The 22,163-nt window shown below is 47.2% G+C and overlaps 1 protein-coding gene across 1 annotated transcript in view; it reads left to right on the top strand.

Annotated features, from left to right (window-relative positions):
- ABLIM1 (actin binding LIM protein 1) overlaps positions 1-22,163 on the top strand; it is a 364,303-nt gene that overhangs the window by 190,420 nt on the left and 151,720 nt on the right. The window contains 1 exon segment of the mRNA XM_029610466.1: positions 3,583-3,709. Within this exon segment, the coding sequence (XP_029466326.1) occupies positions 3,583-3,709 (127 nt within the window).

The raw sequence follows: 22,163 nt of genomic DNA, 5'->3' as shown, positions 1-22,163 counted from the left end.
CGATAGCAGCCGCCTCCTCCTTCACGTCCGGGGAGCCGACTGCTTTCCTCCTGCACGGGCCCGACGCTGCCCCTCTCCCTCCTTCTGCTGCCCGGGGCCGATGCTCCTCTTCCTTCCCGTCCACGCTGATTCTCCCAGAGTTTTTTTTTTCCTGGAGGCCCAGCAATTCCTTTAAAATTCAAATCCCAGAGAGCTCCCAGGTAAGGAGAGGATGGGACGTTGGGACCCCTAATCCGTTCCAGGGAAGTCTGAATCCGACAGCCTGTGCTAGAGGAAGGAAAAGGCCTCAGGGGAGACCTGCGAGGAACCGTTCTTCACGTGGACTGTGCTCGGATAACGTGAGGTACAAACTGTGGACCGACTCCCCCCTGAGTATTCCTAATAAATGATCTTGTCTTGTTTGGCTTCACCAGTGTTTGTGAGGCCCAAGTTGCTTCTGGGGTCCCTTGGACCTTGCAGATAATCCTGCTCCCCACAGCACTGACTCTGTGCATTGTTCCAGAGGCTGCAGGGAGTTGGCCAGTGCTCAGCAGCCTGTGAAGGTGTGACCCCTGGTTTGAAGGGTGGGGGAGGGTTACAGATATCACCCAGCACGGTGTCTGTTCAATAGATGACTGATGATTGATATCACACTACAATAAAACAATATTATCAGTGCCCAAGCCACATAATTTACAGTCTGCTCCATAATTAACAAACCTGAAGCTCCCCCATGCTTAATTAAACCATCTGAAGCAAGCTTCAGTGACTTCAGGGCGTTTTCAACAGCCTTCTCCCTCAGGCTCGTAGGAGTATAAGAAGGGCCATGCTGGGTCAGATGCAGGGTCCATGGAGTCCGAAAGTGGCCAGTCCGGATCGGCGGGACGCAGGCAAGAGCCAAGCCACTCTGCTGCCTAATCCAGTCCAGGATCCACTCCCCACCCCCTACCACCTTCCTGTCTTGAAGGGAAGAGGGGAGCTTGGACAGAGAGAGCAGTCAGATTGTTTGATCCCTTTTATTAAAGATGCTTTTGATATAATTCCTGCATAGAGTGACGTCCCTCCACAAGAATTTCATCTTTAAACAAAGGTTCCTGCCAACCAAAGGCCAGAGACCTGGGTGTGGTTTGGAAATCCACAGCTGGTAGAGAAGGCGTTAAGTCTGCTGATGCATAAAGTCCTCTTCTCAGAAGGATGAGGAGGGCGTTCCTGGGAAAACGAGGAACGGTGCTTGCACTATTTCACTCCAAGAGCTCGTGACATTTCACAAATGTGCAACTTATGTCTTTACTTGATAAACCGCGGATTTTTCTATCTTGTAAATTTTATATTTGTTTGTAGTTTAAATATAATTTAAAAAGAATGTGATTTTCAACAAAAGATGGACCTTTTTTGCATAGTGAGGGAGGAGACTTTTTGCAAAACTAGGAAGATCTGCAAGAGAATTTCTAACCCTTGCTCAAGAATCTTGGCAATTTAGCCACAGGAAATTGGAGGCTTTTGTAATAACATCAAACTTACAACATGCTGTGATGCCCTGCATCCTTAAGGACTGAACCCACCACACCCTGCAGTGACAGCCACATCCCCCTCAGCACTGCACCCACCCACACCCTGCAGTGACAGCACACATCCCCCTCAGCACTGCACCCACCCACACCCTGCAGTGACAGCCACATCCCCCTCAGCACTGCACCCACCCACACCCTGCAGTGACAGCACACATCCCCCTCAGCCCTGCACCCACCCACACTCTGCAGTGACAGCACACATCCCCCTCAGCACTGCACCCACCCACACCCTGCAGTGACAGCACACATCCCCCTCAGCACTGCACCCACCCACACTCTGCAGTGAGAGCACACATCCCCCTCAGCACTGCACCCACCCACACCCTGCAGTGACAGCCCACATCCCCCTCAGCACTGCACCCACCCACACTCTGCAGTGACAGCACACATCCCCCTCAGCACTGCACCCACCCACACTCTGCAGTGAGAGCCCACATCCCCCTCAGCACTGCACCCACCCACACCCTGCAGTGACAGCCCACATCCCCCTCAGCACTGCACCCACCCACACTCTGCAGTGACAGCACACATCCCCCTCAGCACTGCACCCACCCACACCCTGCAGTGACAGCACACATCCCCCTCAGCACTGCACCCACCCACACTCTGCAGTGACAGCACACAGCCCCCTCAGCACTGCACCCACCCACACCCTGCAGTGACAGCACACATCCCCCCTCGGCACAGCACCCACCCACACCCTGCAGTGACAGCCCACATCCCCCTCAGCACTGCACCCACCCACACTCTGCAGTGACAGCCCACATCCCCCTCAGCACTGCACCCACCCACACTCTGCAGTGACAGCCCACATCCCCCTCAGCACTGCACCCACCCACACTCTGCAGTGACAGCCCACATCCCCCTCAGCACTGCACCCACCCACACCCTGCAGTGACAGCCCACATCCCCCTCAGCACTGCACCCACCCACACCCTGCAGTGAGAGCCCACATCCCCCTCAGCACTGCACCCACCCACACCCTGCAGTGACAGCCCACATCCCCCTCAGCACTGCACACACCCACACCCTGCAGTGAGAGCCCACATCCCCCTCAGCGCTGCACTCACCCACACCCTGCAGTGACAGCCCACATCCCCCTCAGCACTGCACCCACCCACACCCTGCAGTGACAGCCCACATCCCCCTCAGCGCTGCACCCACCCACACCCTGCAGTGACAGCCCACATCCCCCTCAGCGCTGCACCCACCCACACCCTGCAGTGACAGCACACATCCCCCTCAGCGCTGCACACACTCACACTCTGCAGTGAGAGCCCACATCCCCCTCAGCGCTGCACCCACCCACACTCTGCAGTGACAGCACACATCCCCCTCAGCACTGCACCCACCCACACTCTGCAGTGACAGCACACATCCCCCTCAGCACTGCACCCACCCCACACTCTGCAGTGACAGCACACATCCCCCTCAGCACTGCACCCACCCACACTCTGCAGTGACAGCACACATCCCCCCTCGGCACTGCACCCACCCACACTCTGCAGTGAGAGCCCACATCCCCCTCAGCACTGCACCCACCCACACCCTGCAGTGACAGCCCACATCCCCCTCAGCGCTGCACCCACCCACACTCTGCAGTGACAGCACACATCCCCCTCAGCACTGCACACACTCACACTCTGCAGTGAGAGCCCACATCCCCCTCAGCACTGCACCCACCCACACTCTGCAGTGAGAGCCCACATCCCCCTCAGTGCTGCATGAGCTCACACCTCCTGCTCAGCGCTGCATCCACCCACACTGTGCTGTGATCCTCATTCTGCCCTCAGCACTGAACTAGCTGCACCCACTCACGCCCTGCTAGATAGTGCTTATCACTTGTATAGCACTATTCTATGCTCTGCTTAATCTTCCAGCACCTCCAGCTGTTATTTTAGAATTTATATTTTGTGACCCTTGGACCTTTTCTCATTTTCTACCTGTGAGATAAGTGAGGCTTTTTGTCCTGGTCTCGCACACCTTACAGAAGGATGCAAAGCTTTACGGTGTTACTGTTTTTTTGTTCCAGGCTGTGCTGGCTGTGGTCGAGACATTAAAACCGGACAAGCCTTACTCGCCCTGGAGAGACAGTGGCACTTGGGATGCTTTAAGTGCAAGGCCTGCGGGAAGCTGCTGACCGGGGAATACATCAGCAAGTAAGGACCTCTTCTAGCTGCTCTGCAGCCTGTGGCGCGACCCCCATGCGGGGTCCTTGCAGCAGTGTTGGAAAAATAATAATTTGGAGATTTACAGTCAGTTGGATTTTTAAGCCCGCCTTTCTGAATCGCCCTGAAAGCCGTGCACAGCCTTAATAGCAGGGCTGCCACCTTCCTGCCAGCTGCCCCTCCCCCTTCAGAACCGGCTGCCCCCCCCCCTAAACACACCACCCGTGTCTCCCAGAGCCTCAACCCCCCCGACCCCCGACCCCGCCCCAAACACAGGTAGTGAAGCAGTGCGACAAGGCGGAGGATAGAGCCGGAAGGAGGCCGGGATGCACAGGGAGAGGAATAATCGGCAGCAAAAAATAATAAAGTGGCCGTGCCACTGTACAGGTCATTGGCCGTGACCTCTCCTGGAACGTTGTGTCCAAAATGGTGTGGGGACGGGGTCTGCTTCGGAAGTCATATAAGGCGAGTTGTTTCTCAGGGGGGAAAAAGTATCCATGGGGAAAGCAGGTACCGATCTCTGCGGGTAACGTTTTCCCTGGGGAAGTTTTCCAAGGGTGCGCCGACTTTCCCTTTCAGAACCTGTGCAACGTTTGGGGCAGGAAAACAGTACCCAGGGGACTTTGCAGCTGCCTGTGTGGTTTTGTAAATTGCCCCCTTTAAGTACCGAGCATGCACAGAGGGTCCTGATGGACTTTCAGAGGAAACCCGTTCACACTTCTCCGTAGCTCTCCTCGAGGATCTAACAGGATTCCTTCAGATCCTGAGCTAATAAAGAGTTTTGCTGGACAGGAAGAAAGAAAAGTGAGGTTTTATCATCCCCCAGGCCTGCCACACCTTGGGTAATGCTGTTTTTCCACTGCGGTCAGGGGTCCTGCAGTTAAGGCATCCTTTGTCCTTCACACCAGAGTGTTGGTGTTGCCAGAATGAAAAGCAAAGTGGGTAAAGGGAAGTGTTAGACGTCCTAGAGGAAGCGTGGCTAGCCCGGTCTGGCAGGCTGCAAGTACAGCAATGTCTACAAGTCCTAGCGGAAACGCGGGTCCTGCTATAGCTGGGTCTGTCTGGCAGGCTGCACACATTACTTGTGTTGATCAAGTTGGTGCAACAGGGGTGGTCATGGGGACCCTGGAGGCCGGATGTTTGGGCGATGGCCACATCGGTTCTGGTGGCCACTTGGATTATTACCGGGCCGTGTGGTTAGACATGAGAGGGGAGGGGGTACAAGGTACGAACTGAATAGGAAATCTTGTACACTCGGCTACCCAGGAGGGTAGAGTACAAAGGAGGAAGACAACAAGCAGTCTTGGGTAAGGAGAGAGATCTTATAAGCTGTCCTGCTGTATGATGAGCAGCTGGGATATATCTTTGGCAGTGCAGACAGCATTAACTGGGTACATTGGATGAGCCAGTTAGTCTTTTTCTGCCGTCATTTGCTTTTAGGTTAGTGTTGAAAGCCTTTGTGTACGTAACGTTTTGACATACACGAGCAAATTTTACTCTCACAAAAAGGGGGCGCAAATAGGAGTTTTCTGGGGTCAGAGCTAAACTTGACCCAGCGCGCGCATACATTTAAGTCCCGTCTGGGTAAAGTTACACGCACTAGTCTGGTCGGAAAAATCACGCTCCCAGCTTTCTCCACCTAAGTTTATCCGAGTGGATTCAGCCGGAGACCCGTGTGCGTGTAAGCGTGACGCACACAACTTTCCTTGGATAAATTTGCCCCATGTTACTGCATGATCCAAATGCCTTGTGCTTCTGCCGAGGGGGCTCCCTGCTAATATCACCAAATCCCCATACCGGTCTCTGTCTGACCCCTCCAGGATACGTCGCATTTCCCAAATTTTTCTTAAGCATCCAGCTTCCTGCTGGGAATCGCCAGCGCCTGCTATAGGAGTGAGACGCCCGGGAGCGCTGGGAGGACGGCGGTATGTGGTCTTATTCTGCGGGGAGCTGTACCTCTTCAGAGTGGTTAAGAAAACAGTTCATCGGCTTTGCTGATCCTCTCCTGAGATGGCCCGCAGCCGATAACTGTACTTCCAGTGCAGACTCAGTCTCCCTTATCTCGGTCCTCTCGCTCGTCTGCATACTGTTTGATTCGAGAGAAAAGACTGGAGTTTGTAACCTGAAACCAAATTTTATTAGAGAAGGACAAAGGGACAGGGACAGGAACAAAGCATGAGGAAATAATTTGTCCCGGGCAGTAACACAGGTCCTCACAATCGTTTTAACACCCAGTTACTCAGCTCTTCCAGCAGTGTGCATTGCATTATAAACCCTTCATACTGACCAATCAGAGCATACTCAGAGTGTTGTTTTTAGATAAGTGCGGTACATTTGATTTGAGTATGTATTAGACCAATCAGCTAATGGGTCTGGGGTGTCGGCTCACTGCATTCCAGCACGTAACCAGGGTCCTCTGCTTTCTTTGTCTGAAAACTAATATTCAGGAATACAGCAGAGATGAGGTGCCTCAGAAAGCCAGTGCATAATACTACATACAATCCCAATGTGAACTCCTCCTCGGGCTCTTCTGCCGTTGTGCTCAGAGTCTTTTTCATGCCATGCAGACTGGTGCAGGCCCGATATGTACTCTCGCTCTCTCTGACCTACGCCACCGTTTTGTTCTTTTCTATGGCAACTAGGCGTGTTCTCGTTTATGCAGAGGAGCACGTTAATACGAAGCTCTGTGATCTCCTGATACGGTGCTTTGTATTGTTTACTAGGAACATTAAGGTTATTGCCTCAGGAGATGTGGTCTTGGTAACTCCGAGGATGACTTGATTTGGCTGTAGGCCTGTGACACATCGGGTACAATCTGATTGGCACTGTCTTATGCCAGCGAAGTGACCCCTGGCCCGAATGCCTTTCTAGTGTGGTGTTTTTGTAAAATGCAAGGTGGTCATTCCTGACGTTCAGGTGCACTTTTGTGTAAATACTTTTTATTAGTATTATGAAACAACAAATCCATAACATAACACGTACATCAAATAAGGAATCACAGAGAAATTCCCATGGAACATTAAAACATTAATCTGGATCAGTAGTTCAACCTTGATTTTAAGGGTGAGGGGACGCACCAGTACTGGATACATACCAACCTGTAGACAACAGGCTATCGCACCCTTGGCATATCAAAAAATCTTCAAGCAGCAAGGTATATCAAGAGGAAACAGCGGCAACTAGCCCATTAAACCACCATGTTACGGAAAGTATCATGAAATACAGTCTCTCATAAACTATTGGAGTATGGATTGCTGAGACATAAATTTCTTAAGGTATCCCCTTATCTAAATCATAGTCCATTTAACTAAGCCATTTATCCCCTCCCTTACCCATCCGATAAGAGGTATAAGACTCCAATCAGAACCCACTAAGCAAAACACACTAACACACTAACTCCCCCTACCTCCCTTCCCCCCCTCCCCCCCCCCACCCCAAAGGTTCTTAGGAAATCACAGAATTACAATATCTGAAACTAGAATACAAGTAAAGCCAGTATAACAGCAGTGTACAGATCAATTCTCATGTCAAGTAGAGCAATAATGTACTTGTCAATTTACATGTCAAGTAATCCGACCTCTCCAGATCTACATCATGTCATATATGTAAGTACAACACATAGAAGAGAAGAAAGGACATGGGAAATTGCAATTACAGGGCGATTCAAAAGCACGGTCAATGGCAAGTACAATAACAAGGTCTATGGTAAAGACAATGACAAGCCCCCCCCCATCATTGAGAAGGTGTAGCCCCACATCCCACATTCCTTTACAGTCTTCTTCACGCTCCCAACCAGCAAGGTCTGGAGATCATAAAGTTCGGTAAATATTCAAGTATCACTCTGTCGTCAATGATGGTAAAAGGGAAGTAGATTCCTTTGGCAGAAAGTTTACATATGCCTGCCAAATAGCAAGTGTGCGATTCCGATATTTAATTGTTTTCTGTCTAGCTGTTAAATATTCATAATATAAGGTCTGTTGAGTTTTTTGCTTCCAAATCACCTTATATTGAGGGGACGGACTCATCCATTGATTCAATAAGGTATCCACTGCCAATAGACTGATTTTGTGGAAAAACTGAACGTGAAATTTACCCAGCCTACTAACTGTAGATGGTACAACCCCGAATAACCAAACTCGGGGGTCAACGGGAATTGAGAGTCCCCAGATCTTTCTTAATAATTGATGAAGATATGTCCACAGTTCTTGAACCCGGATACAAGACCAAAAACTATGATAAAAATCTGGGTTGTTCGTTCCACACTTTACGCAAGGACCATCTGGTACAAGACCCATATGATAAGCCACCTGTTGAGAGTAAAATGCCTGATGATAAAATTTAAACTGTTTATCTCGTAGCGTTACATTCTCGCTGGTTATAGGCATACGTTGAAAACATGCTTTAATATCGTCAGATGAAATGGGATCCGGCAACACTTTATTCCATTTGTGGATGATATTGGCAAAGACTGGAAGGAACATTACCATCATGAGTGCTGAGTAGTATTGCGAGCAGGTCGATCGTTTGCCCAGCGGTCCTTTAAGAAAAACATTAAGGCAGTTGGATCCCAGAAAGGAGGGGCTACTATGCATCAATCCGTGAATAAAGTGCCGTAATTGTAGGTAACCATAAAAATCTGCATTCGGCAACTGGTATAAAGTTTGAAGTTCCTGGAAGCTGTAAACGTAAACTGGGTCTGCTTCCCAGTGAAGTAATTGAGTTATAGTCTTTAAACCAAGAGAGACCCATTGGGTGAAAATGGATTGTTCCATTCCCGGTGGGAACGCCGGATTGCCTGTTATTGATTGAAACACCGTGCTCTCTGGAGATACCCGATGAATTTTGCAGGTAAGACGCCACATCTTACGTAGTGGACTTATAAGGACACTGGTCTTGTAAAAATAGGGTATGGAAACGGACGTACTTTGTAGCATAGCGCCTGGTGTTAGTGGGGCTACCCAACCATGGACATGACTCATGGGTGAACATATTTCAGAGTCAAAAGTCCAGTCACGTAGATGTCTTAGTAGGCTTGCAAAATTATATACCTGCAAATTCGGGCAATTTAATCCCCCCGCATTTTTCGGCCTCATCAGTACTTTCAGTGGGATCCTTGCACGTTTTCCTGACCATAAGTATCGAGTAAACGCTCTATGGATATCGATAATGTCTTGTGCTTTGAGCCATATGGGTAACATACTAAATAAATACAGCCATTTTGATATTTCCATCATCTTTAAAAGTAATATTTTCCCGGATAAAGAAAGGGGAAGCATCTGCCAAGTTTGTAATTTCTGTACCATCTTCTTCTTAAGAGGTAGTACATTTTGTGCGTAAATGTCTTTAGGGTTTGCAGGTATGTGTAGTCCCAAATACTTAAGGGTACCCGAGACCCATTTCAAGGGAAAACTACCAGGCCATGTGGGTGTTAAAGTTCCTAGAACGTCTAAAGCCTCGGACTTTTCGACATTTATCTTTAGGCCAGCAAACCTCCCAAAGGCTCTCTGAAGATCCAATACTATCGGTAGCGCCACAGTCGGGTTGGTTAAATATATAAGCATGTCATCCGCAAAGGCTGCCACTACAAAGGTGTTTCCTCCCACCTTCTGTCCCTGTATCTCCTGTGTTTGGGCTAACTTGCGAAGGAGCGGATCCAAGGAAAGGATATATAGTATTGGGGACAAGGGACAGCCTTGTCGGACCCCTCTCTGAATATGTACCTCCTGAGATATAGAATCATTTGCCACAATATAGAATTTAGGCGTACAGTAAAGAATCGAGATAGCTTTAATCACCAAGTCAGGGAATCCATAGCGTTGCATCACAGAAAACATATAGTCCCACGACACATGATCAAAAGCTTTCTCCGAATCGAACCCCACTGCCATTGCTTGGTGGTGCATCCGATGTGAAGTTTCTAGGGCTGTGATTAATTGGAATACATGTGCCCCAGCATGTCTGCCACTCACAAACCCAGCTTGAAAGGGTGAAATCAGGGTAGGTAAAACCGACCCCATACGCATAGCCAATATTCTCGCATAAATCTTTAGATCCAAGTTCAATAGAGATATTGGTCTGTATGACGCAGCCTGTAGAGGGTCCTTCCCCGGTTTAGGGAGGACCGTGATGTAGGCATCATTGAAAGAGGGCGGGAACCCGTCACCCATCCACGCATGATTGAAGAATAGGGCTAGTTTGTCAATAATGCCGGTATTCAGAATCTTATAGTACTCCAAGGGGTATCCATCGGGACCAGGAGACTTGTTACACTTGCCAGTTTTTAACACCCCAGCTATTTCCCCGACTGTAATAGGTCGTGACAAGAACTCCCTCTGAGCTTCAGGAATGGAGGGTAACTTTATATCCGAAAAGAAGGAATCCTCCTCACGGGGACCGCCTTCCCTGTCCTCCCTGTAGAGGGATTCATAGAACTTACGAAGTGTTTCTAGTATAGCTTCAGTCTTTGTCACATACTCTCCTCCGCTGGTTTTTAACCCGTTAATATAAGGTTTCCTCTGTTTGGTAGCTATCAATCGTGCCAGCAATTTGCTTGACTTATTCCCAAAGCGGTAGAAGTAGTGGTCCGACGCTTGAAGAGATTTCTGCGCCCGTAGATGCAGATAGGAATTTAAGGAATGAACACATGCCCAATACAGTTTGGTGTTAACAGGGGAGGGGAGCTCAGCTAATTGACGTTTCGCCCTTTGCAATTGAGACTCCAACTCTAGGATGGTATGGTTAAGTTGTTTACTTTTCTTTACCGTGTAGGCAATTATCTCCCCTCGCATTACTACTTTTCCTGTTTCCCAGAATAAAGCTGGATCATTCAGATGTTGTTGATTATTCTCTTGGTATTCATCCCATTTATGTTTTAAATATTTATGAAAGTCTACATCTTGTATAAGATGACCGGGAAGACGCCATGATTTTTTTTTTCCAGTATGCATTGAGGAAGCCCAATAATCCACCCAGATAGGCGCATGGTCAGCCACCACTATGGGTCCGATATCCGCTTTTTCCACCTTAGCGAAGAGCCGCTCCTCCAGTAGTATATAGTCTATTCGGGAGAGGGTGTTATGGGCTCGAGAGACGTGAGTATATTCCTTAGCGGTAGGATTTAGTATGCGCCAGGGGTCAACCAGGCCCAGATGTTTACATAGCTGCCCCACTCCGGAAAGTGCATGGTGTCGAAAGCCCTTAGGGACTTGAGATTTATCCAAATGAGCATCTGACACGCAATTCATATCTCCGACCACCAGAAGATCTCCCTGTAAATTAGCCAATATTAATGAGATTATTTTGGCAAAAAATGAATTATCAGGTACATTCGGACCATAGATGTTACAGAAAGTCATTTGTTTCCCCGCTAGCGTTCCTTGTACAATAATGAAACGTCCGTCGGGATCGTGTATCTCTTTCGTAACTAGAAAAGGTGTATTTTTGTTTACTAGGATCGCAACCCCTCCCTTTCTGCCCACTGCAGGAGAGTAATAACAGTCAGATACCCAGTCCCTGCGCAGTTTTCCGCTTTCTTTGTCAGTGAGATGCATTTCCTGTATACAGGCAATGTTGGCTTTCAACCGCTGAAGGTGTTGCAAGATTTTCTTTCGTTTAATGGGGGTGCCCAAACCATCAACGTTCCAGGAGATAATTCGGTATTTACCCATTGCATGTCCGGTTTGGTCTCATACGAAAGTAGATATTAGTATGCTGACTACAACGGGAAGCAGGCTCCCAGCCTAGCCTGCCTCCCTGTCCATTATACCGCATTCTCCGCTTCCTGCGGTCCGCTCCCTTGACATGTTCCAGTTTCACTTGTATTTTTCCCGTCCTGATTCCCATATACCTTAACCCTACCCCTTTTCCCATACCCATACCCATCTTAACCTATTCGCTTAGCGCTTCACCCAAACGGAGAACCGTCCGTCTGAGGAGCGCGAGGACACGATTGGAGTGTTCCCACCCCATAACCAACTTCAACATATATATGAAATGAAATGGGACCTGAACAGTTATGGCTGGCTACTGGAAATAAAGCAGCAATCACCCAGTGTCATACATAATGAAAGTGGATGCATACTTTTAAATGTCCTGGTAGTCGTGCTGCCTTACTATTTGGCACATAGAGTGTGTACATATTTGTGCGCCGCTTCCGGATTCTCAAAGGTTTTACTGCTCCCTTCATGCCAAATTTTTAATATTGCTGGGAATAAGACGGTGAATTTAATTTGATGTTCCGCCAATTTTGCACAAACAGAAGAAAAGGCCCGCCGCTTTTGTGTAACTCGAGCTGAAAAATCTTGTGTGATCCTGACTTTGGAACCCTGGTAGAGGATTTCTTTGGTCTTGCGAGATGCTATCCATAACTTCTGACGATGAGCAAAGTTTAAAATTTTTGCTATGGCTATTCGAGGCCGCGGGTCTGTCTCTTTCCTGGCCCCCACCCTGTGTGCTCTCTCGATGATAAGCTGGTCTTTCAGCTCCGGTATCCCCACCGCTTCGGGCAGCCATGATTCTAAAAACGCTTCCAGGCCGGATTGGTCAACAGCCTCGGGCAGCCCCAGAATGCGCAAATTTGAGCGCCGCGCTCTGTTTTCTAAATCGTCCAACTTATTTTGAACATCCCTCATAGCTTTTTCCTGTGTGTCTAGCTTCCCTGCCTGGGCCGTCACGTCATCCTCAAGGACTGAAATGCGGCCCTCCGCATGCTCAAGTCGGGGGCCCAATTCGGTAAGCGCTTCTCTCACCTCATTTAGCTTGTCAGAAATGCCGGCTAATTTTTCGTCGAGCGCTGCCGTGATTATATCCTTAAAAGCCGCCGCCGAAACGGATCCCAAAGAAGAATTATCTCCGTCACTCGCTGCCGGCGCCATTTTGTTTTTCCGCCGCGGTTTTAGCTTTTTCTTTTTCTTTACGGGTACCTCTTGCGGCCATAATCCCCGGCGAGCGGTTCATAAAATTAACAATCGACATGTGCTAGAAGAAGCCTGAGTCTCGAGCACTCCCAAAAGTATCTCGGGTATGTTTTCGCCGGTATTTGTTGGCTATGGGGTCGGGAGCTGAAGCCACACACGTCTGCCTCAACTCATCCCCCCACGTGACCTCCTCAGGTGCACTTTTCATAACACAGAACATTCCTTGGTGATCTGTCTCCCTGTAGAAGAAGAGGTCACCGTATGAGGCTCCCCGGAGGGTAGATTCAGGAGCAACATCGGGCAATATTTCTGCACGGAAAGGGTGATGGATTCCCAGGGATGGTGATGAAGTCAAAAACAGTAGCAGAATTCCAGAAAGCCTGGGATAGGCACAGAGGAACCCAACGTGCGAGAAAATACAGGGAAGGCCACAGACCAACTGGCACCAGGAATGAACTTGGGCAGACTAGATGGGTCTATTGGAAGTCCATATTCAGAGGCATTTAGCTGGCTAAATAAATACCTAGGTACTTATCCAGCTAAATTTTAGCCGGGTGACTTATTATCTGGATAACTTTGGGGAGGAGTTGTGTTAGCTGGATACCTTGTTTGGTTAAAGTCTGGTCATGCCAAAGACTGCTCTAAAGTTGGCCAGATAAAGTGAATTGCTAACTGTGACAGTAGTGAGGCTGCATTACACTGGGGAACCCAATTTTCGTTGAGTTAGATCTGACACTTGTTTTCGACTAACTTTTGACATCTGAATCCAAAAAATGACCCCAGTTTTTCTCTATCTCGACAACATTTTAAGGTACAGGATACCCTCCCTTTGTCCCTAAAATCATACAAAATGTACATACAAAGGAAATAAAAGAAATAATTATCTGAATATACTGTTTATTTAGAGTTATTTTATTCATACAAAGGCTATATATTGTTTACTGTAAGTCAAATTGTGTACAAGTAGTACAGTTCTGCTACCAAATATACATATTAAGGTAAAAATTTACGCTTATAGCTTTTCTGGCAGTTTTCAATCTGTGAACAGTCTCGCCTGATGCTCCAACAATAGTCAGCCATCATATGCACATCCCATCTACCCTGAGACCGTGCCTCCATGACCTTCAAATCTTGGTGAAATCATTCACCTTGCTCATCACTGAGTGCATCAAGGTTTTTCAGGAAGTCAGCAAGATGGCTTTGCAGAAAATGCACCTTGATGCTCATGTTGCAGCGAAGCATTTTGAAGCTCTCCAAGAGCTTCTGGACAATTTTGGTGTAATTCTGTGCTCGTGTATTTCCAAGAAAGTCCTTGACAAGGTTTTTGAATGACAACCAAGCATTCTTTTGGAGTTCTGACCTTGTCCCGATGAAATGTTCATCTTTAATGAGCTGCCGAATCTGTGGACCGTCAAACACACCGGCCTTTATCTATCACCATAAAACACTCCCCTTTTCCTATCGCATGCGATATTTAGCGCATTTTGATAAATCCAGGACTAAGATAGGCTGTAGAGAAAAAACTGACATGATAGAAGAAAACTAACTGCAGTTTTGAAATCAGCCTGCCTATTTAAGTCTAAATCAGCTGAAAAATCGAACTCAACAGGAATTATATTAAAAATTGTTCCCCAGTGTTATTGAATATACCTCCAGAGTTAGCCAGGCAAGTTTTATCCGACTATCTGGACAGTGACTGAATATGGAGCCCACGGTCTTTATCTGTCACCATATTCTATATTTCTGTTCTATAGATGTGTGAGCTTTATTCTTCTTCTCCTTTTTCCATCTCTGAGCTGACAGTTTTCTGTGGGCAAGTTTTCTATAGGACATAGTTTGCTTTAGAACAGGGGTAGGCAACTCTGGCCCTGGAGTGCCGCAAACAAAGTCTGGTTTTCACAATATCCACAATGATTATGCATTAGGTATTTCCATATAATGTGGATATCGTGAAACCCAGACCTGTTAGTGGCACTCCAGGACCAGAGTTGTCTATCCCGGCTTTAGTGTAACTCCTGGCTGCAAGGCTTCAGCAATGCATTCTGGGGAGTCCAGAGATTCAGACATAGGATTGCTGCAGGATTTCATCCGTACAAACCTGTTGGGATGTGACCTCATTCAGCTAGATTCCAACCTCTGAAGTTCTGTTGTAGGAGTCTGGACCCTCCAACATCATAGTAGAAAATGTTTGTCTGTCAATACTGAAATATTATGTGCTTTTCGATTTTGTATCTGTCATATAACGCCTCCGTGTTACTCCTAACACCCATCAGAGGTCAACCCTTGGCCACTTGAGGGTCCCAACAAGCATTGTACAGCCTCACCTATACCTGTGTATGTACTTCTGTCCTGGTAACCTCCCACTGGCCAACTGGGTTTCAGCTTGCCTTTGGATAAGTACCCTGCCCACAAACTATTCCCTAATGATTTCTTGGGACTGTTCCCAAAAATGGCATTCACACACCACAAACCCAAAAATACTAAGATCATATAATGACTTATCTTACCTGAGTCATTGACCAGTCACAAATGCAGAGCTAATGAACTAAAAAGTATATATTAACAAGGATGTTTAACCCCTGACTTGAATAATCTTCAGAGAGTCAATAAGGTACAAAACTGGGGCTAAGTCTCTACTAATACTATGTGTTTCTTATTATCTCTTCTTTTCCTCAGAGGGTTCTCCATAGGGGGAAGGATTAAATTTCCTGGACATTAACCATAATAGTCTACTTCAGATATCAGTAAAGAAGTTGGATACTGTGAGGATGTTCCAACATAGACGTTTACTGATGCAGTAATTCAAACATGAAAATATGGCACTTGGTACAAATCTATCCCATGATGATATCAATAAAGCAATTTAAATTAGTAAATCTGTGAATTGTTGATCTCTTGATCTATTCTTCAAGATCCCTGCTTTGTCTCTGGATAGAATGTGAAACCTCCCTGAATAAAGTATGAAACATGGGGTCCACCTGTCCATATTTAGTTCCCCGCCCAAATACCTGTATTTTGATCTTATCTCAGTCTCCCAGAGACCCTGAGCGTACCTCCTCAGCTAGCTGGTGGTGGTGAGCATCCAGAATGATAACTCAGATTCTTCTTTCTCCTCCTGGTGAATGGTACCGGCTTAGGTATCCACTCCTCCTCCAATTTTTCCAGCTGGGCAAAGACATCTCTTGCACTGATGGGGCACCAAGATGACTTGAAAAAGGAAAAAAAGTCTTCCGTGTTCTCTCTGCTATTAGAGGAAGGAAGTGGTGGATAGAAACTTTCTCCCAAAAAAATTAACTTGAGAAGGAAACTACTCAAAAAAAAATAAATCTTAATTTATCAACCACTGAATGTGAGTTGGAAATTAATCTCTAGGACTCTGGGCCTTTACTCTGCCAAAAGGAAGAGAACTGAAAGGAAGCACTCCTCCTTTCTCGAAAACCAAACTAAAAATCCAGACAGACGCTAACAGACACTTTCTTTTATGAAGCAGGAAGAAACCAGTATAGCAGCCTCTAGTGTGGGGGAGCTGTGGCAAAGGTGGTACATTTGTCTTCTCCAGGACTTCCCAACCCTGTCCTGGAGAACCACCAGCCAGTCAGATTTTCAGTACTAGGAACAGTAAAACCTTTATTAAGGCTACAAACGATGGAACATGCTATAGAAGAAGAATAATTACAATAAAAAAGCTTTTTATTGTTCCTAGTAGTGGGAGGTTAGATAATATGATGAGAATAGTTTAGTGGCTTTTTTGTGATTTTTTTTTAAATTCAGCACATATAGAAACATAGACATGATGGCAGAAAAAGACCAGTGGTCCATCCAGTCTGCCCAGCAAGCTTCCCATGGTAGTATCTGCCGCGCCGTGCAGGGTACCCCCATGTATCAGTCAGTGCTGCTTGATGTGCTTTGCTTATGGACTTTGCCGTAGAAGCGGTCCTGTGTTTTTTCCTTAATGTCTGAGCATCAGTACCCCAGACTGTAAAAAGGTCAAGGCTCATGTTGGTTATCTCTGTATCCAAATTCCTCTTTCCTTCCACCCCCAACCCCCTCCTTCGAAGTTGAGTGATGTTGCATCAAAAGCATCGTCAGTTCCCCAGACCGTAAAATTCAGGGCCTTCTTTGGTTGCTGTCTAAATCCAATTCCACTTTTACCTTGCCATTGAAGCAGAGAGCAATGTTGCATCAAAAGTATCAAGTCTTATTGATTTACATCGACGATGTGTTAATCTACTCCCAGGACCTGCCTTCACATCGTCAGCATGTCCGCCAAATGCTCCAAATACTTAGGGAGCATGGTCTGTACGCGAAACTGGAAAAATGCAGCTTTGAGAAGACGTCCCTGCCATTCCTGGGCTACATAGTCTCTGCAACAGGTTTTCAAATGGATCCTGAGAAAGTGGTGGTAATTAAGAATTGGCCCCGGCCTAAGGGCCTTAAGGCGTTGCAACGCTTCCTCGGTTTTTCCAATTTCTACCGTCACTTTATTCCTAACTACTCTCGTATTGTGGCCCCGTTGACTGCCCTCGCCCGAAAGGGGGCCAACGCGGTGGATTGGCCTGTTCCCACCTGCCAAGCCTTCGCGGCCCTTAAGGAAGCCTTCTTGTTAGACACCTGCCTTATTCATCCAGATCCCAGCCGGCCCTTTGTGGTGGATGTGGATGCCTCCAATGTGACCGTGCTGAGCCAGTACTCCAATTCTGGACAATTGCTACCCTTTTCATATTTCTCGAAGAAATTCTCTCCGGCAGAGAGCAACTACTGTGTCGGAGATAAAGAGTTGCTAGCCGTGAAACTAGCCCTGGAGGAATGGAGACAGTGGTTGGAAGGAGCCAACCATCCGGTTACGATTAACACCGATCACAAAAACGTAGCATTCTTGAAGCAAGCCCAACGCCTGAACCCAAGACAAGCCCGGTGGTCGCTGTTTTTTGACCGGTTCGACTTTACTTTACGCTATCGACCCAGCTCTAAGAATGTTCGAGCCGATGCGCTCTCGAGCTCTTCTGAGTTCGAAGAGACCCCTGACACGCCTCAGTTTATTTTGGATCCTGTGAAAGTCAGTCTAGCAACAACCTTGGTGTCCTCCCAAAGGAAGACCGTCGTTCCACGTCGCTCCCAGAGAGCAGTTCTCACTTGGGTCCATGACTCCCTCATGGGGGGCCATGCTGGCTGTAAAGGGATCTTAGACTTGTAGGTATTTCCCTGTCCCCAGAGGGCTTACAATCTAAGTTATTTGCTAAATCTGACTGACTTTTTGGAGAAATCTGGCGAGGATTCTGTGCTGTCTGCTGCTCTGCTGCTTGCTTTAGCTTTGGATTCAGATAGGAAAAGGCTGCTAGGTGTATTTTTTTTACAATGAATGTTTCCTTTCTGAATTGTGATGTGAAAATGTTTCCTGATGTTTCTAGAAGTACATAGCAAAAGACGTAGGTAGTTTCTGTTGATGAGGCCAATGGTTATACAGATGGGAGCTTTCTTTTTCCTTAAATATCCGTGTATTTAGACTGTTAAAGAGGTTGGTAAGTATAGCTTTCAGAAATTTTTGGGCTTATAAAAGTTTGGTGAAAGGTGAAATTAAGGGATATATTCTTTAGAGTTTGTGTGTGTCTGAGGTAATAAGCAAGCCAGAGATAGTTAATTCTAGTGTCTGTCTTTCCCACCCACTCAACCCTTGATTTTTAGGCACGAGACACTTTCTCATTAAAACTCAATCAGAGTCTTATCTAAATCATACTATTGTACCAGCCCTTATAGAAAGTTTAGTCATCCCCTTGTAGGTCACTAGCTGATTAATTAGTACCCTGTTTCCCCGAAAATAAGACAATGTCTTATATTAATTTTTGCTACCAAAGATGACTAGGCCTTATTTTCAGGGGATGTCTAATAGAGCTGCTGGCTGCCCCTGCCTCAGCCATGTCCCACCAGTGTGCTGTCAGAGAGAGGTAAGAGTGTGCAGCATTCGTGGTAGTCAGCTTGGGCTGACTCTGCTGCTTTTGAACCTCTGCACACTGCTTGGAAGGGGTCCCCCGACTGGTACTGCCACCATCCCCAGAAGTCAGTAATCTTGCTGCCACTGTCACTGCTGCCGCGTGGCTATTGGGGAGGTGCCGATTGCTGCTACTGACACTGAAGCCCATTCTGCTGCCTCCTCTGTGCAGGCCCCGTGGGCTTCCACTTTCTCCATGCTGATCTCGTACATTGTGAGATCCGCATAGAGAAAGTGCTATTCTTCCACATTCCCAAAGATTACTTGTGCCAATCACTAAAAAGTAATTTTTATTTTTTTTTACCTTTGCTGGCTGATGTTAGTTTTCTAATCGGTTGGTCACAGGCTTTTTTTTTTTCCACCTTCCCTTTCTTATTTTTTTGCCAATTCCTTTTATATTGTCCTTTTTTCTTCTGTATTTCTTTTCTCTCCATCTTCTTCCCTCAAACACACAGTCAGGTTCTCATTCTCACATGCATTTCTCTCTCTCACACACACACACAGGCTCTCACTGTCACATGCTCTCTCATACAATCATTCATACACACAGGCTCTCACTGTCACATGCTGTCTCTCATACAATCATTCATACACACAGTCTCTCACTGGCACATGCTGTCTGACTCTCACACACACAGGCTCTCTCTCACTCCCACATGCTGTCTTGCTCAAGCATAGGCTCTCACCGTCACACGCTGTCTCTATCACACACACAGAGGCTCTCACCTGCTGCCTCTGCAAACATTCAGATCCTCACTCCCACACACAATCTCTCAGCTCATCTCATACACGCACGCACACACACCCTCTACAGACCCTCAGCCTCTCTCTCACCTCTGGGCCTCCTCTTCGCGGGTCGCTGCAGGATGGGCTCTGCAGCAGCCCTGAACTTCTCGGGCCACGGCAGCCCTGCTACCGGGCCTCTTCCTCTTCCTCGGCCCTGCTACCGGGCCTCTTCCTCTTCTTGGGCCGCTGCGACTTGGGATTCGCAGCAGCCCGCGGCGGCTCCTCTTCTGCACGCGCTGATGCACTTCCTCCTTCCTGCCCACGTGGCTCCGGCAACGTTTACTTCCGGGGCCGCACAGGCAGGAAGGAGGAAGAGCATCAGCGCGTTTGAACGCGATCTTTTTCTTCGGGCAAGGAGGCTCAGCGGCCGCATGAACCTCCTTGCGCCCGGGGGGCATTGGCTCCCCTCGGGATACCACTGCTCGCGTCTGCCCCTAATACTTTGGAAACTTTATTTTTAAAAAAAAATGACGTCACAGGATTGATCGGCCCACCGGGGGAAGCCCGATCCCCCGATAGGTCAATCCGCTCCTGTTTACAAGGGATGGCTTACTTTTGGGGGAGGTCTTATATTTGAGAATTCGGCAAAATCTCTACTAGGTCTTATTTTTGGGGGATGTCTTATTTTCGGGGAAACACAGTAAATTCACCTGTAAATTTGAAGTACTCTCATTCCAACTCCCTTAGTATCCTAAACTTAATTAGGAACTCAATAAAACTAAGATGAAGGCAGCAGTCCAGCAGCAAGAGGGGGGCTTTCCAGTCTTTTGCATTGTGTGTCACATGTATGATTTTTTACCCGCTGGTGAGAGATTGTATGTGTGCACTCTGTGCAAAGAGCTTCTGGCTCTCAGGGAACGAGTCCGATCTCTGGAGGCTAGAGTAACAGACTTGGAGGAGCTGAGGCAGACAGAGAGGTACATTGATGAGACCTTCAGGGACATAGTAGCCAAGTCCAAAATCCAGTCTGGCCCCAGTGCTGCCTTGGATCAGAAAGGTCTCCCAGTGGGAGAACATCACCCTGGTGTAGCAGGGAGTGATCCTGTAGCAAGGACCTGCTCTCCAGGTGATGTGTGGTCCTCTTGCACTGAGGACAAGTCTCCCAGGGCTACTGCCCAGGAGGTAAGAGTTAGGCCGGCCATCAAAGTTGGTGAATCGATTATTAGGAATGTAGATAGCAGGGTGGCTGGTGGATGTGAGGACCACCTGGTAACTTGCCTGCCTGGTGTGAAGGTGGCAGACCTCACGCGTCACCTAGATAGAATTATAGACAGTGCTGGGGAGGAGCCGGCTGTCGTGGTACATGTGGGCACCAACGACATAGGAAAATGTGGGAGAGAGGTTCTGGAAGCCAAATTCAGGATTTTAGGTAGGAAGCTGAAATCCAGATCCTCCAGGGTGGCATTCTCTGAAATGCTTCCTGTTCCACGTGCAGATCCCCTGAGGCAGGCAGAGCTCCAGAGTTTCAATGCGTGGATGAGACGATGGTGCAGGGAAGAGGGATTCAGTTTTGTAAGGAACTGGGGAAACTTTTGGGGAAAGGGGAGACTTTTCCGAAAGGATGGGCTCCACCTTAACCAGAGTGGAACCAAGCTGCTGGTACTAACTTTCAAAAAGGAGATAGAGCAGCTTTTAAACTAGAACAAGGGGGAAAGCCGACAGTCACTCAGCAGTGCATGGTTCGGAGAAATGTATCCTTGAAGGATACTAATGAAACAGGAGAGTTGGGCATCCCAACAGAGAGGTTCCATTAAAAGCAAACATAGTCCATGTGCCTATATGTAAAAAATCACTGAAGCTAATGATTTCCGAATTATCCCTAACAACTGAAAAGCAGGTTGTTAATACAAACAAAAAACACACTTTGAAATGTCTGTAAGCCAATGCCAGAAGTCTAAGAAGTGAGGTGGGAGAGTCAGAGTGTATAGGAGTAAATGATGAGATTGACATAATTGGCATCACAGAGACTTGGTGGAAGGAGGATAACCAATGGGACAGCGCTATATCAGGGTACAAATTATATCGCAATGATAGGGAGGATCAACTTGGTGGGGGTGTGGCACTTTATGTCCGGGAGGGTATAGAGTCCAACAGGATAAAGATCATACAAGAGACTAAATGCTCAGTAGAATCTATATGGGTAGAAATCCCATGTGTGTTGGGTAAGAGTATAGTGATAGGAGTATACTATCGTCCACCTGGACAAAATGGTCAGACAGATGATGAAATACTAAGAGAAATCAGGGACGCTAACCAATTTGGCAGTGCAATAATAATGGGAGATTTCAATTACCCCAATATTGACTGGGTAAATGTAACATCAGGACTTGCTAGAGACATAAAGTTCCTGGATGTAATAAATGACTGCTTCATGGAGCAGTTGGTTCAGGAACCAACAAGCGAGGGAGCTATTTTAGATCTAATTCTTAGTGGAACGCAGGATTTGGTGAAAGAAGTAACGGTGGTGGGGCCACTTGGCAACAGTGATCATAACATGATCAAATTTAAACTAATAACTGGAAGGGGGACAATAAGTAAATCTGCAGCTCTAACACTAAATTTTAAAAAGGGAAACTTTGATAAAATGAGAAATATTTTGTGATATCTCGATCGAATGTCGGTATACAAAATAAATAAATAAATAAATAAAATATAGTTAGAAAAAAACTGAAAGGTGCAGCTGCAAAGGTTAAAAGTGTTCAACAGGCATGGACATTGTTTAAAAATACAATCCTAGAGGCGCAGTCCATATGTATTC

Source organism: Rhinatrema bivittatum, chromosome 7, assembly GCF_901001135.1.
Source record: "Rhinatrema bivittatum chromosome 7, aRhiBiv1.1, whole genome shotgun sequence".
NCBI classification, from domain to species: Eukaryota; Metazoa; Chordata; class Amphibia; order Gymnophiona; family Rhinatrematidae; genus Rhinatrema; species Rhinatrema bivittatum.
Note: the sequence above shows the minus strand (reverse complement) of the source record. Positions and strands in the feature narration are given on the sequence as shown.